Here is a 17,266-nt window from a genome sequence, read left to right as displayed (position 1 = left end):
CCTTCTGCCTGACTGTGGACAGTAACCTTATGACTAATAAACAGAGTCTTCCTGATTTTTATGAACCTGTCATACCTCCTTGAAATTGTTCCTTAATCCTCCCTCCAACCCCATCCCATTGCTCATAGCATTTATCTATCTATATGATATGTTTGAAGTTTGAAATTTTAATTGGAATATGTGATTTCATAGTGGGTTGAAAATAAAATTTAAGAATATACTCATTATTCTAAACTAACTGATTTAGGCATCTATCTAAGATGAACAACTAAGGACCAACTTTTATAAAACTAGAAAAATTAAAAATAAACTCAAAATACCTAGGCAGACAGAAACCATTAAGCCATACATTACTAAAAGAAATGGAGAAAAATACTCATGATTATAGGCAGGGGCCCAAGGTATTACAAGTCTCTTTATTTTGTTTCTTTCATTTTCTTTTCAACCTCATGGGATTTCATAATAATATAAACCCGAAGATTTTTCTGTGACTTGAGCAAAGTCGTAAAATGTTTGACTGTGTTGGCCTACGAAAGTAGAAAGGCATCTGCCATGTCAGTTGGGACATGTGAGGAGGAGGAGGTTAGAAATCCTGTAGGGGTCCTAACTGAAGTGATGGTCTCTATGTTAAACTATATAAACTGCCTAAGACTTTAAAAATATTTCTGTGACTGTGTTTTTAGTTTTGTTTTGCTTTTATTCTAACAGGATGAATAGATTCTTCACACAATTGAGTGTATTGTTTCCTGTTTCAGGTCTGCTTTGTGAACCTGGATGTCAACAAGGATGGCTGCAGCACAGAGAACCTGCAGCAGGTAAGAGCTGGACCTGGAGCCCTCCAGGAGACTGTGGTGATGGGTAGACTCTGTCTATGATGGTCTTCTTAGAAGGATAGATGACATCACCACTGTCCTTTTCCCTGACCTTGCCTTGCAGCTTCTCACGCTGTTACCCCATGATGTGTTTGAAAGTCACTTTTCCAGGTCTGCAGAACTGTTCAGAAAGGCATCTTCCCTCACTCATCAACATCCTAGCTGATGCACAATATTCTGATGTGCCTTTTCTAAGGTACCTCATAGCCAAGTGAAGGCAGCCAGCCCTTTCCTCTGGTCCTTGGGATTACTCTTTCCATTGGTTTAATCAAATCTCATCTCAGCTGTGTCTCCACTGTCTTACCTTTATCATGGGCTTGAACATTTTGCACCTCCTAACAGTCAACTTCCACCCATCTCATCTGAGGTTGATCCCTGGTGTAAATGCTTGACTGTGTTAAGCATCCGAATGTCTTCTCAGCTCTTTAGAAGCAAAGCATATCTGGAAAGAATTAAGTAATATCACACTTTGCCATTGCATACCCAAGAGAGCTTTGACCCCATTTGCTATAACAGCATGATATTTATGGTCGAATTATCACAGAACAATACACAAAGGCTTCATTTAATTTATACTAGATGCTCAGTGTTTCAGGAACCCCTCAGAGCATTCACAGAACTTCAGACTTCTTAGTGCTATCATATATTTTTTCCTTGGATAGTTGAATCAAGTTTCTCAACCTGTTACTCATGGGGACTGCTCTCTATAAACTTCCACCAGGTTCCAAATATCCTCTGGGTGGCACTAGAGGTTTCTGAGAAAGTTGTGCATATAACTTTACTCAGTGAATTATTATATAGAGTCCATCAGAAACAGGACAGAGGAGGAAGAAAGTTCCCATCATAGTAACTATTCGAATAGCTTATAGAGTGATTGAAGAGTTTCCAGTTATGGCTTTGCTCATGTAGCCTAAAATGATTTGTGTACTTTACCATTTTCTAGGTCATAGGTGATTTACATACACATGAAAGTAATTATGGTATTCATCCATATATGTTTATGTTATGGATTAAATAGAATAGGATGTCACAATTCAGACTTTACCAAAGTGCTTAGAACATAGTCAAAGTAAAATTGGTATTACACATGATTTTTTTTATCATCGAGTTTATTGGAACAGATTACTTGCAAATCTAAAGTAAATTTGCTATTGAAAATTTAAGAGGAAAAACATTTCCAAGCCAATGTTAATTTCTGTTATATAATAGTAACTGCCAAATGTTCACTTTGGAAAATTTAAAACCATTCTTTTAAACTTAAATTTTCTATTCCAATTGTAACCCTTATTATCTAATTTGAAAGGTTTTTTCCTGATTTCAAGGTTTTTTTTTAATATTTTTGAGATTATGATATAATTACATCATTTCCTATCTTTCCTCTTATCCTTCCAACTCCTTTCATACACAATCCCCTGGTCTCATTCAAGTTCATGCCCTTTTAATTGCTAGTGTATGTGTTTATGTGTGTGTATATGTTTGTGGTGTGTGTCTGATATGTCAGGTATATGTATGTGGTATGTATGTGTGTGCACGTGTGTGTGTGTGTGTGTGTGTGTGTGTGTGTGTGTGTGTGTGCTGTGTGTCTGGTATGTGAGGTGTGTATGTGTGGTGTGGTATGAGGTGTATGTGTGTGTGTTTGTGGTATGTATGTGGTATGTAGTATGTATGTGTGTGATATGTGGTATGAGTGTGTACCTGTGTGTGTAGTATGTGGTGTGTGTGTGTGTGTGTGTGTGTGCGCGCGCGCGCTTCATGGTGGCTATTTGGTATTGGAAAGCTGTGATTTTGGGGGTGGGGGGAAGACATTTCTTCTTCCTTCAGCATTCCTTAGTTATCTGTAGTCTTCTCTCTAGGGCTGAGGCTTCCCAAGCTTTCTTCATTCCATGATATCATATTTATTGCTGTCACTCTGGTTCAGGTCATCTTTAGGCAGCCATGATGGTGAGACTTCATAGCTGTGGCTACTCTGACATTCTAGGAGACATAATCTCACAGCAAACTTCTGGTTCCTCTGCCTCCCACAATCTTTTTGCCTGCCTCTTCTACAACTATCCTTGTGTGTGGGTGTTATGTGGTAGTGAGCTATAGACTAAGCAGCTTGTACATCTAGATTCTAAAAAATAAATATCTTTTTGCAGACAGAATAGTTTGGGGGTACTATTTTAGAAGTGAAAAGGAATCCTCTGAACTAACAAAGAGTCTTACCCCACAGAAACTGGTCAACGTTTCACCAGACCTTCCAAAACTCATCAACTCCATGAATGTCCAGAAGCCAAAAGAAAATGAAATTGTCCTCCTAAGTGGGCTAGCCTCTGGAAACCGCCAGGCAGATTTTGATGTTTCACAGGTAAGGAATACAGTTCTTGGTCAACTAGACACATAGTATGGGAGTTCTCAATCTGTGGGTCATAAGCCCTTTGGAAACCTCTATCTCCAAAACCATTTACATTGTGTCAAAGTCACAGTTTTAAAGTAACAACAAAAATGATTTTATGGTTGGAGGTTACCACAACATGAGGAACTGTATTGAAGGGCCATAGCACTAGGGAGGTTGAGAACCAAGGTTTCTGTAGTCAGAGAAATATGACTCCCAAAAAGATGGTGCACAGAATCTTTATCAGAAGAGTAGATTCCATGTGATATTGGGCTTTATCTCTGTTTACCCCCAGTAGCACCACACAGAGCTTGATAGACTTTCCCCTGCATCAATTCTCAGATTACTAGTGTTGTTTACCTGGGGCTTGAACACATATACTGAGCCTCGGTTATTCCACTCTGTCCTACAAAGTCTGGTAAGTATTCAAAATCAGAATCTTCCTCTCTAGGAGCAAGATCAGAATTCTAGAATATATCATTTTATTCTCATATTATCTAGTAATATAATTCTTCTGGAACTTATTTGTTCCCCAAGAAATATCAAATTAGCCAAGATTATAATAAGCTTGTAGCTTTCTGGATGGAAAGGAAGTGTGCCCATAAAGTAAAATCCCACAGAAAGAAAACCATTAAAAATAAAGCAGGAATGGAAATATTATAATACTGTGATACATCCTTCGTCCTTGCTATTGTAAAAAAAAAAAAAAAACATTGCAACACCACTTCCAAGGTTCAAACATGCACTTCAAGCTTTTCCATCAATTGGCTAGAAAAGTACACACAAGGTATGCTATAATAATGTATACCATGGATTGTAATTCCAAACTAGTTAGCATGGGTTGCCCATTAAATTGGTCATTTTATCCGAAATACCAGAAGCCAGAAAGCCTGTCTTTATTCAGTTTTGACTCTGAACACTTAGTGCAGATCTCTTCCTCGTCTATTAGCATTTTCTAATTAATATATCCACCATAATAATATTATTCATTAGTGAGGAATCTAGATTGGGGGGAGGGGTATTGAAAAATGTCTCTAAGTTCAAAATTCCCTTTATATTCAGCCAAACAATGATGACCAGGTAAAATTTTACACGTAAAATTTTGAAATATTTCTATACTGAGCCTGTATTTTCCTTTGTCTCTGTACCCAGGAATAAGCTTCTATTCAGTTAAAGGGCCTTTCTTTATCTATGAAGAAGCTTTTTAATATAACAAAGGAAACCCTAACTAGTTCTGGAAGCCAAAACCTGAATAGACAGCAAGCACTGTTTACGAACCCTTGGCTATATCTGTATTGTGGTGTAACCCTTCTCGTTAATAAAACAAGAGTCCCAGAGTACACAGTAATTTCTATCTTGTCAGCCAGAGAAACAACATTCCTGAACAGTCAGCAGCTGTGATTTGAAGCTAAAGAATCCAGGTCTTTCCGAGCCTGGATTCACCCATCTGTGAAACGGAATAAATTCATTTCCACTTTGAAACACCAACTTGGGAAATGAAATTGGTAAGAAAGCACATTGTTGAAACTGAATTTTAGTTTTGTTAGAAAAAAGAGGGCAAAAGTATAAAAAAAATCCATCATCCTACAATAAAGTCAAAATTATTTTTCTGTCAGATATCCTTTTAAGGTGAGATACTTTATATGAAAACTGCTATGTTTATACTAACTTTTTGAACAACGTGATCAATCAATGAATATAAAAGCTTTGCTGCCTGGCAACCATATATTCTTATATATTCTTGATTCTGAAGCTAATAACAGGCTTCATCACCATAAATTTTATACTAATTATGCATAAATTGCATGCTATGGTTTTAAATAAATACATGGTGGAAACACTGTTCCTATCTACTCTGTTGTACTGGGTCCCTTTATCCTGATGTGCTCAGCTGCAGATAGCATTGACAGTTGCAGGTACTATTGGGAGATCCCAGTCTCCTTCTCATGCTTCACGATAATTGACATTGACGCTAATTGGACCTGGCCTTGAACTGAACTTGGTAGACTCTAAGTGACCTTAGTTAAGATTCTTAATTAAACATGACTGAAGATAGACATAAGCACATAGAGAATGCATTGTCTCATCTAACTAAGCAAACACAAGTAGGATAGAACAAAGGACTCAAACCCTGCTGACGGAATGTGAATTTTTCTTACAGCCTCTTTCCTATTTTCTCTCTGTAAGTTCTATTATCAGGCAAAAGGAGACATTAGCCTTTTGTGTTCAGGTTGACTAAAACTAACAATTTGGGCAGTTCTCAAATGTCTAGTTGGGTTCTCTTGGTTCTCATGTGTTATATAGTCAATTTTTCATTAATTAATTTATTCACTTTACATCCTGATTGCAGCCCTTCTCCTCCCAGCCCCCCCCCATACAAAGTCCCTTTCTCATCCCCCATTCCCTTATCCTCTGAGAAGGGAGAGGCACCCCTGGGTATCACCCCACCTTGGCACATCAAGCCATTGAAGGACTAGGCACATCCTCTTCCACTGAGGCCAGACAAGGAGGCCCAGTTAGGGGAATGAGATCCACAGACAGGCAACAGAAGTGACTGGACTACCAACCAAGAAGAAAGCCTGGATGGGACCTAGGCCCTCTACACATATGTAGCATATGTGCAGCTTTGTCTTCATGTGGGTCCCCCAACAACTGAAACAAGGGCCATCCTTTAATATATTCATTTTTTAACTGGTCACTATGGCTTGAGGAATGTATTGTTCTGATTGCCCAGGCAAGGTTCATCCCTAGACTCAGAGATGAACTCCCTGTGAGTTTCTCAAACAGCAAGGGAGGCAGAGAATTCTACTTCAAAGAGGATGAGGACAAAAAGGATAAATTATGGTCAACATAATGTACATGGCTGTTTTGCCTGCACGAATGTCTGTCTGTACATCACATTTATGCCTGATGACCTTGGTTGCCAGAAAGGGCATCCGCATCCCCTTATCCTCTGAGCAGGGAGAGGTCCCCACTGGGTATCACCCCACCCTGGCACATCAAGTCATTGAAGGACTAGGTGAGTTCTGTGAGAGTAGACTTACAAAGAATTTATTAAATATTACATAGTAAGCCATGCTCAAAGTCAATCATGGTCATGTGCCACTGTAGTCCCAACTATGTGAGGGTGAGGCGGGGCGGCTGAGGTGGATCAGAGGAGTACTGCAGGCTAAGAGTTTGAGACCAATCTCACGAAAACTCCACATCATATAATGAGTAAATTGTTCAGCTTGTGCACACTTTTCCCAACGAGCTATCAGTGCTTGCCTGTCAGTTCTATCACTGACGTCTCTTTTCTCCATCACTTATCCTGCATTGCATCACCTGTCTGCGGTCTCCCAAGGCTCCCCAAGCTGCTAAGTCACGTTATAGATACCACAGCACATGTTTTAATAGGTCAGCAGATCAGTATCAACACTGCACCTCATCTGGGCGACCATAGCAAGCATCTATGTTTATATAGACACTCTGTGACTGGCTACTTTGTCCCCATTAAAATTAGTAGTCTATTAATTCATAAATAAGATGTAGAGACTGGCAGAAACTATGGGCTAGATTAGCCAAAGAAGTCTAAATAAGTCATCCTTAGTGATGGACTAACAATACATTGATGGCCAAGTGCTTGGCCATGCTGGGGTAGTGAGCAAGTTCACATTTTGTTCTTATGGAACTAACACAACTATTGGCTGAAATCTCACTGTCTATGTGTATTGTTAAATATATAAGTACAAATCCAACAGTCCACATGCATACATCTCAAACCACTAATGAGTACATACAGTGATCATCTAAGGAAAATAATGAGAAAAAATTTCAACAGCCAATAGTTGAATAAAATATTAAGCAAAATTAGTTATTTTCTGTTCCTGTTTGATTTCTGATGCTACAATAAACACCATGGCCAAAGACAACTTATGGAGAACAAGGTTAAGGCTTGGGCATACACATACAGGGAATAGTCCTTCTTCAAGGGACATTAGGGCAGGAAGTAAAGCAGAAACCACAGAGGAATGCCACTCACCGTCTCACTCTCAGTATTCAGTTAGCTTTTTTACACAGCCATGTCCTTCTGCCCAGGCATGGTGCCACCCATAATGGACTAGATCTCCCTCATCAGTCATTAGCCAAGACGATCTCTCACAAATATGGTCACAGGTCAATCTCACAGGCAGTTCACATGGGGATCTGTATTCCCAGGTGACGCAAGTTTGTATCAAGTTGAAAAGAAGAGGTGAGCAGGATACCTGGTGACAGAAGCAGACGTATTGAGAAGCCTATCATATGTAACAATCAGGTCTCCCTGTAACATGACGATGTAATTAGCCATGCACACATAAGTTTGCAAAGGCCTGGGTGTGGCCTCTCTGTTTGTCAAAGTTGCCAGACCACCCTTCTGTGGATACTGAGCATTTTTGGTTTGGACCAGGATACCACGGAGAAAAGGAACACATCTCGAGTTCTAGAAACCTGAAGTGCAATGCAAGCTCTTCCTCTGTGTATTTCCCTACCCTTGAAAGGGAGAGGTAGCTTTTTCTGCAGGGATTTTCTTGTCTCTATCAGAGCCACAGAACCACTAGCTTCATGTATACAGACACGCATTGGAATTGATAAGATTTGAAAAGTATCCTGGAAAGCAGTTGGTTCTCAACCTGTGGGTCATGAGCCATTTGAGGGGGTCACATATCAGATATCTTGTCAGATATTTACATTATGATTCATAACAGTAGCAAAATTATAGTTCTGAAGTAGCAAAGATATAATTTTAGGTTGTGGGTCACCACAACATGAGGAACTGTATTAAAGGGTCACAGCATTAGGAAAGTTGAGAATCGCTGTGTAAAGTATTATAAAATTATGCAATATGTCCTTGTGTTGTAGGCTATATTTTTTCTTTACTTATCTACAACTCTTCAATTTTTATTAACTTTTTAAAAGATTGTTAAGAAAGTACACTTTCTTCCTAAAAATTCCAAAGCTGTGTAACTGTGCACAGTTAATAAAATGTTTAAATCTATCTTGACGTATTGTTGGTTCACATTGTTTTGCTAATATCTCTTGGGTTCCTGCTACCATTTACACTGCATACTTAATTTAATAATATTAAATAGCACATAAGAAATGATCTTGACCCAGAACTATGACAACTTCTCATGGTCCCAGTTAATCATTCTCTTTCCCATTGGCAGACACTGTAGGCTGACTTTTTATGGTAACTGGGTGATTGCCCTGTTTTGTATCTCACAGTATACTGTCTGTCTAACAGTCAGAAAATGCTTGATAATTTTAGGTTAGTGTCTAAGTTCAGATGAAAGAAAATTAAATCAGAGAAAAGAAAAAGTTATTGATTTTCACCACTCGGGGGAGATCACAGGTTTGTGGGTTCAGTAAAATCGACACACCAGTGTATCTCCAAGTTCCTGTGGGACCCTCTGTGAGGTTTCTTTAGAAAGCATGTCTTGATGTAGTGAATCTAGGTTGAAGTCTGAAATTGTGAATTTCAAAGGAGCATCCAGGAAAAAACTGAGACTTCTAGCCCACACCCCATGCTTTGAAATGGAAGGCTGTGCATCCCCATTCTTGAAAAACAGTTCAGATCACAAACGTGCAGTGCAAAGTTCTATCTCTACCCAGTAGGGGTTTCTGAACCTTTATGGGAATAATCGACTTCTTTATGACAATGACTCTAGTTATAATATCCAACCAAATGTTGAGGCATGACATATAGGTAAGAACGCTAACCTACTTCAGGAATTAGCTGTAAAACTTTCTTTAGAAGCCCTATATTCCAAGATGCCACATATTTTGTAAACCGCTTACCAGCAGGAACGCTGAAGATATTTCAAATATTTTTAGGAGCCCCTCTCCTTTCCACAGGAGAAGTTGGAAATGAGAAAATGGCCACCAACATTGTTTTTCCCTGTCATTTTTGAGAAAGCGCCTTCTTTTCTGTCTGCTTGTAGTGCCCTTGGCTACCAGATATCTGCTTGGTCCAGTGCGCAAGAGGGAACAGACCAAACAGTACCAACTGCATCATCTTTGAGATCAACAAGTTCTTAATTGGTCTGGAAGTGGTGCAGGAGCGACAGCTCCACCTGGAGACCAGCGTGTTGAAGCTGGAGGATGATACAAACTGTTCCCTGTCTTCGATTGAAGAAGATTTCCTTACAGCCTCAGAGCATTTGGAGGAAGAAATCGAGGTGGAAGACTGCAAAAGTGGTAAGGCATTGCTGATAAACCAAGTGTATCCCCTGAGATTATTCACCCACCCCTTGCTGTGACGCTGGTAAGAAAAGTTTCAGGCCATGTCAGTTTGGCAGATGCATCGTCTCTGCATGCTGAAGTTTGATGAAGCAACAATAAAAGAGAACACTGGTGAGCACACTGACTAATGCATTTAAGACAGCTTAATGGTTGGATGGTTACTGGCTCTAAATGATGCCTTGGGGATGCCGAGGGAAATCTGTGTACTTTCCTACTCACCAAGAGAATGCCTCTTCCCAAGAGGAAGGCCAGTTTCCCTGAAACTGCCAACAATAACAACAATAACAACAGCAGCCAGCATTCTCAACTGGAATAAAGTTGGACTGGCTTGGATTCAAATCCCAGAACTTCCTTTGAGGCTGAGAGGCCCAAGACTTCTCTCCAATCTCTTTTAAGGCCTGGTTTCAAAATGTGCCTGTAGTGAGTGGTAGTTGTGAGATTAGAAGGCACTGACTGACCCAGGAAAGTGTTCAGCGGCCATTTGCATCCATTGACTCAGTAGCAGAACTCAGTGTTCCTCCTCCTACCCTAAGCTGCAGGGAAGGAAATTGCACTGTGCTCCCTTGTTGCTGAGTCAGGTCCTTTACAAAGTTCAGCTCAAACCTTTGCCAACAAGGTTCCTACTGAATTTCTTCTAACCACCCCCACCACCCTACCCTTTCTCCCTCCTTTCCCTAGGATGCAATCTATTGTATCATTTTCCCAGGAAAAATGATGACAAGCCACTGTTCTCTTTTTTATTGAATTTTTCTTTATTTATATTTCAAATGTTATTCCCTTTCCTGGTTTCCTGTCCATAAGCCTCCTATCCCCTCCCAATCCCCTTCTTCTATAAGGGTGTTCCCCTCCCCACCCACCCCTGTTACCACGCCTCCCCAACATTCCCTTGCACTGGCGGTCCAACCTTGGCAGGATCAGGGCTTCTCTTCTCATTGGTGCCCAACAAGGCCATCATCTGCTACATAGGCAGCTGGAGCCCTGGGTCTGTCCATGTGTAGTCTGTGGGTAGTGGTTTAGTCCCTGGGAGCTCTGGTTGGTTGGTGTTGTTCTTATGGGGTTACAAGCCCCTTCAGCCCCTTCAATCCTTTCTCTAACTCCTCCAAGGGGGACCTCGTTCTCAGTTCAGTGGTTTGCTGCTTACATTCGCCTCTGTATTTGACATGCTCTGCCTGAGCCAATCAGGATACAGACATGCCATCATTCTCAAACACCTTCTTCCCCTCATCACCACCACCACTGTAACCCTGTCATTTGTGTACCACATTAAAGGTGTTTTATTGGACAATGTTCCTTAGTGAAATTGAACATCCTTATCAGAGTCACTTTACCTGACACAACAGTCCCCAAGACGGAAGCAAATTTAGAAGGTAATTATTAGTTTGGGCCCATTAGAATCTGCTACCTAAAGAGTAACGATGTTCCTCAATTCCCCTTCGCTAGGTTTGGAAACTATAAATGTGTCAGCTAACGTTCTGGAAAGCAAAAGGCCAAAGGAAGCTACCCAGGAAGGATGGGATTACCACAAGGAAATATTGCATTGTGCTTTAGGTGAAAAACACATCAGAAAACACCGTATGCCCTCAATGAAAACAGAAAGGTCAAAGGAAAACACAGCAGAGAACACAGCCCTGCAAAGTCTCAATCCTTCAGCCAGACCATCACGCTTGAAAAGTGAAGTGGCGGGGAGCAAGCAGCCAGCCACGAACTACTCTTACCCCGAAAATATCAGAGGAGAAATAGAAACATCTCAGATGCTGTTCATCCCCAGGGATGCCTATCTCTCCATGGTTTCTTCATGTGGTGTACTCACTGAGCAGGGAAGCAACCACAGAGACCATGACGCCACTCCAAACTCCCTTCCTCCCGTTCAAAATGGAGAAGCCACCGCGGGCGAGTACGCTACCAACTTAGCAGAATCTGTAATGCAAGATGCCTTCATCCGATTGTCTCAGTCGCAACCTACACTCCCCCAGGAATCTGCAGTCAGTTTCTCTGTGGGAAGCGCTCTGCTCCCCAGTGGTTGTTGCACCAAAGATATGGTGGTCCCTCGTTCATGGAATGAGCTTCCTAAAATTGTCATCGTGCAGAGCCCAGAGGGCAGCGACACAGCCCCTGAGCCAAGTGTCTCCTCCTGGCCCGACCTGGAAGTGTCTGTCGAGACCCCGGGCATCTTTTCTGAAGAGAGCTCCAGCAGACCCACTCAGAGTGCCCTAGAAGTTGCTTTGGCTTGTGCAGCCACTGTGATTGGAACCACTTCCAGTCCACAGGCCACAGAAAGATTCACCATGGAGCAAGAATCTCTGGTATCTACCTACACCCAGAGAGGCAATGGGATACAGCAAACTCCAGTGCCCAGAGTATTCATGGGACCTTCTACAACTGAATACTCCTTCCCATCAGCTCTGTGTGGCATGACCCAAGTGGCAAGCGCTGTTGCTGTCTGTGGCCTAGGGGAAAGAGAAGAGGTGACATATTCTGTAGCTCCAAGTGACCTCCTGCCCACACCTGGGGCTTCTGAAGAAAGATCCTCCATTGGAAGTTTAGTGACAGAGGAAAGCACAGAACTGGGGAAGGAAGCCATTGCAGAGGCTCTGCTCAGGGAGGCTACTCTGGTTTTAGCGAGGCCGAATGCATACAGCAGCGTCGGAGAGCTCTTGGAATCTGTGAACCGGAGGATCATAGAAACCACTTCTAAAACCCAGATGCTGTGCACAGAAAATGTTCGAAGGAATGAACTGGCACACACCTTGTCCAATGTCATCCTCAAGCATTCCATTGATGAGCTGCACCAGAAAAATATCATGGCTCACCCCACCGAGGAAAGGCATCCCGGTGGGACTCTGAACACCTTAATGGAAAGTGTGAACCAGTTGCTGCACAACGTGATGTGCTTCACCTTCAGAAAGATGAATCACATCGTAACACTGGGTGAGCATCCCGCTGGCCTTTCTAAGGAGACTGTCACTTGGACAGAGTCAGGGCCCTTAGGTTGCCAGTCATTTGATAAGGCTGCTGGTCATGCATGGGTTAAAGCCTCGGCTTGCTCCAGCAGCCATCCCTCTAGCAATGCACACGGTACTGGCCTTGTCATCAGAGATCTTGTAGAAGATGCATCTCCTAAGCCAGACAAGGGAGGAGCAAGGCCAGAACTGGTCAACAACCCCAGGCTGCAATCTGAATTCTCATGCAGTCACAGAATGCTTGATTCAACTGCTAGGACATTCCCCAAGGAAATGTATCCAAAAGGGATTGTGGGAGAGGATACAAGAAACCCTCTTCATACACTAAGTTATGACAGCAGTGAACAAAGAACTTCTACAGATATAGGAAAATTAACAACAGTAGGAGAGGTCCGTAGTACCTTCCAGGAATCTGAAGACAGCATTGTTCCAAAAGCCCAAGAGAAACACACTTGTGCCACAACTCTAAACAACGAAGCTCAAATTAACCTATCCTTGTTAGGGGATGACCTAGTGGTTCCTGATCAATCTACACTAGAGGCAAAGCAGTCCGAGGTCTATGGCATCACAAACTTTGCGGAAGAATTGGCAGAGACTGTTGTCTCCATGGCAACTGAAATCGCAGCAATCTGCCTTGACAACTCCCATGGAAAACAGCCGTGGTTTTGTGCTTGGAAGAGAGGGAACGAATTTCTGATGACGCCTAACGCATCCTGCCGATCCTTGAAGAGGAAGAAGGAAAACTCGGGCACGGGAAGCACTGTGAGGAAACACAAGCCACCTCGCCTCAGTGAGATCAAGAGAAAAGCAGATGAGCACCCAGAGCTGAAAGAGAAGCTGATGAACAGAGTCATGGATGAGTCCATGAACCTCGAAGACATTCCCGATTCCGTCAGTACTTTTGCAAATGAAGTGGCAGCCAAGATCATGAACCTAACAGAATTCTCCACGGTGGATGGAGTGTGGCAAACCCAGAGTTGTTCCCGGAATCGGCTTCTGGGTGGTGATAGGTGGAACCGGCTGAAGGCCTCGAGCTGTGAAAGTATTCCGGAGGAGGACTCTGAAGCCAGGGTCTTTGTAAACAGCCTGGGTTTAATGAGTACCTTAAGCCAACCCGTTAGCAGGGCCAGCTCAGTCTCCAAACAGTCCAGCTGTGAGAGCATCACCGATGAGTTTTCCAGGTTCATGGTGAAACAGATGGAAAACGAAGGGAGGGGGTTCGAGTTGCTGCTGGATTACTACGCTGGCAAAAATGCCAGCAGTATCCTGAACTCAGCAATCCAGCAGGCATGCCAGAAAAACGACCACCTCAACGTAAGACCAAGCTGCCCCTCTAAGCAGTCCAGCACAGAAAGCATAACAGAGGAGTTCTATAAGTACATGCTGAGAGACATTGCCAAAGAAAACAAAGATGGCGCCCTGTCCAGACGAAGCAGCCATGATTGGAGCACGGGCTTGCTGTCTCCTTCCGCGCGATCCCCACTGTGTTACAGGCAGTCATCTATGCCTGACAGCAGGTCCCCGTGCTCCAGGTTAACAGTAAATGCACCTATCAAAGCCAACTCCTTAGATGGTTTTGCCCAAAACTGCCCTCAAGATTCTATAAATGTACAGCCAGTCAGTAGGGCTTCCTCGTCTGGCCTCTGCAAATCAGACTCCTGTTTATATCGCCGAAGTGGGACTGACCAGATCACAAACATGCTAATTCATGAAACATGGGCCAGCTCCATTGAGGCTCTCATGAGAAAGAACAAAATCATTGCTGATGACGGCGAGGCAGCTAACGCTAGCCCTGGTCCTGTTTCTGGCGGCTCGCCTTCGCAAGTAGAGAAGTGTGCCAACAGACTAGTCACCGGCACAGGACACAAGGGACCAGCTCTACTTGTACAGGAGTCTGTTGATTACCAGAGAAAGGATGCTGTCACTGAAGGCAATTGTTCCCCAGTGTCATCTCCAAGCAAAATGGCTCCTGTTAAAAAGCCCAGTGGTTTTGATCCTACAAGAGAAACCTCTGCATGCCACAATGCTGTTGCTCTCAAAAGCCCCAGGCGGTCTCTTTGCTCAAGGGAGGTGCCTTTGATTCAGATAGAGACCGATCAGAAAGAAGAATGCGTTGGAGAATCTGAAACCTTACTTCCCCAAAGTGGCTCCCTAGAGGAAGCAGAAGGGCCCCAGCCTGAGGAAACCATCCCAGATGTGGCCAGAAGCGAAGACACAGCCCTGAGCGCCTGTCAAAGCTCTCAGTAAGTTGATCATCTCTTAAGCTATACAGGACTCATGCTCACCAGAGTTTATCATTTAGGGTTAGTCTAAGTCTTAGCGAGGAATATAGGGGTGTTATCAATGTACAATAACAATATACATTCCCAAGACAATAAATAGGCTCCTGCACATGTACAGAAAGGGAGATGTTCCTCTCATCTTATTCACTGACATTTTAGACCATCTTTCCTAAGGTCCCTGTTCTTCTCACCTGCTGTAACTATAGGCAAAGGTCACATCCCCTCATGTGCCTGCTGTTTTATTTTGTTTAGAATGCAATCTTCTATCCCCTCCAAGATCAATAATCCTCCTGGTCATCTTGTGGAATTTTATTCATATACCTATGATAACTCTTGGCTCAAAATGCTATGTTTTTCTTGCATGTCACTCAAATACCAAGTAAAGCGAATTCATCCCCACATCCAAAGGGATCAAGCCACCTCCTGGCCCTTCTAGTTAGTGTTTAACTATGTTTCATGAATGATTACTATAAAACCAGTCAGAACCTGATAAAGTTCTGGTGTAACTTGCAGTTAGCTGGGGGGCGGGGGGATCCTTTTAGGCCATTTTGTAATTAACTGAGAATATTCGTTTGAAGATGTCCTCTGCATTTTAGATAACCAGGGCAATACTGAAACGGGACAGGTAACCATTTGGAATTCAAAACTGATTTCATTCTATAATTGTGGCATAATAAAATATCTGCCTACTGCAAAATAAAGAAGGAAGGGAAGGAAGGAAGGAAGGAAGGAAGGAAGGAAGGAAGGAAGGAAGGAAGGGAAGGAAGGAAGGAAGGAAGGGAAGGAAGGAAGGAAGGGAAGGAAGGAAGGAAGAAAGGAAGGAAGGAAGGAAGGAAGGAGAGAAGGAAGGAGAGAAGGAAGGGGAGGAAGGGAAGGATTGTGAGTAACTTATATTTATTTCCAGAACAAACTCAATTCCTTTATATAACAAAAGAAACACAGCATAATTCTCCTCATTAAATGAAGTTCCTGAATGGTTTTGAGGCTTTCAAATTTATTCATGGTGATTTTCAAGCAAAGACAGCAATAACTAAGCAATAACAATTTTTTTTATTTGGAAATAATTACATTTAAAAAAACTTTAGTTTTAGGGATTAAATTTTTTTGGCATCTCTTCTCAATGGATTTTTTTTTTGTTGGTTTGTTTTTTGCATCTTATTCTAAGAATCTCTGTTGGGACTCTGGGTCCCACCGGTGTGAGCTAACAATACAAAATAGCCAATGTGTAATTTTTCAGAATTGTTATAGTTTGGAATGCATAGTTTGAAATGCATATTTGAATGTTATAGTTTGAAAGAGAGACACACACTGATTTCAGCTACCTGACTTAAAGTCGGTAAAAGCTGGAAGATGTTTAGTCAGTGAATGCCATGGAGTTAGGAAGCCTTGGGAATGAGTATCCTACATGCTTTGTGGTTGTTGACACAATCAAATAATAATGATTATTGCCAAATATTAGATTAAACATCATTGATGTTATTCTATATGCATACATAACCTAGAAAAGTTACATAAAGCTTTACATTCTGTATGGGAAAAAAAAAGCTACAGCTGACCCAGATTCTCGGTCCATATAATCACTCAAGCATGTGATCTCTCAGGACAGATATACATATATGATTCTGTTTTCCATCCAATAAAGCAGAAATGGTGTAGACTATCCACCCCAGAAGGAGTTGGCTCTGATTACAAAGCACAAAGACTAAAGATTGAATATCATTTTTGTTTTATAGACCAATATAAATAATCATTCTACAACATGAATTACTATACTACCTTAATTAATACAGGCCTGAAATGGTTTCCTAATCCATCTCATAAGTAGAAATGATAATAATTATAATGTAAAATAATTCTTAAAAGTTTAAATGATTTGTACACAAAATGCTTAATGCAATACTTTATTATGAGCAGTCAATAAATTCACTTGGCTGCCATTGCTATTTATAATGTCATTTGGGTGAAGGTTTGTGGTGGCTTTTATTTCAGGAGATGCTGATTTCCCCAAGGGGAAGCCTGTCATGAGCAATGTAAGAGTTTTATTGAAACAAGACAATTCCCAGGATTGCCAAGCAGAAAAATTAGTCACAGTTGAGTTAAATTTTCTGAGGTCAGAGTTGCTGCCATGGGATTTGATTTGTCAAAATAGCTGGAACCAGAACTCCATTCCCCATGGAAGAGTTCAACCAACTTACATGCGAGCGTAGGGAATGTGACAGGGGCAGTCTGAATGCTGCTTGGTGGTGGAGAAAGATTGTGTCCTGAGGATACTTTAGGGTCGTCTCTGAGGGGCATCTTCATGGTTCTTTAAAATGACGTTAAAATTCAACACAGTGAAATAAAATCCACTTCCTTACTTTTTGATTACTTGATTTAAAAAAAAGAGTCATAACTGAGAGTTCACTGTGGCAATCATCCCTGAATGCAATCATCTGTTGACTCATTAGTATAATATTTTGAAGATGTATAGACTACAGTTCTCAATCCTTTAAAGAAGATAAATAGTATCCTGTTGGT

General features: G+C 41.8%; 1 protein-coding gene across 8 annotated transcripts in view; it reads left to right on the top strand.

The window, feature by feature from the left end:
• The window catches only part of Sphkap (SPHK1 interactor, AKAP domain containing), a 148,338-nt gene that overhangs the window by 111,799 nt on the left and 19,273 nt on the right, over positions 1–17,266 (top strand). For all 8 annotated transcript variants that reach the window (NM_001395141.1, NM_001395142.1, XM_063267237.1 and 5 more), the window contains 4 exons: positions 756–815; positions 3,085–3,219; positions 9,207–9,462; positions 10,948–14,710. In NM_001395141.1, the coding sequence (NP_001382070.1) occupies positions 756–815; positions 3,085–3,219; positions 9,207–9,462; positions 10,948–14,710 (4,214 nt within the window). The remainder of the gene's footprint in view (positions 1–755; positions 816–3,084; positions 3,220–9,206; positions 9,463–10,947; positions 14,711–17,266) is intronic.

Source organism: Rattus norvegicus, chromosome 9 (genome assembly GCF_036323735.1).
Source record: "Rattus norvegicus strain BN/NHsdMcwi chromosome 9, GRCr8, whole genome shotgun sequence".
NCBI classification, from domain to species: Eukaryota; Metazoa; Chordata; class Mammalia; order Rodentia; family Muridae; genus Rattus; species Rattus norvegicus.
This window is presented reverse-complemented; position numbering and strand designations above follow the sequence as displayed.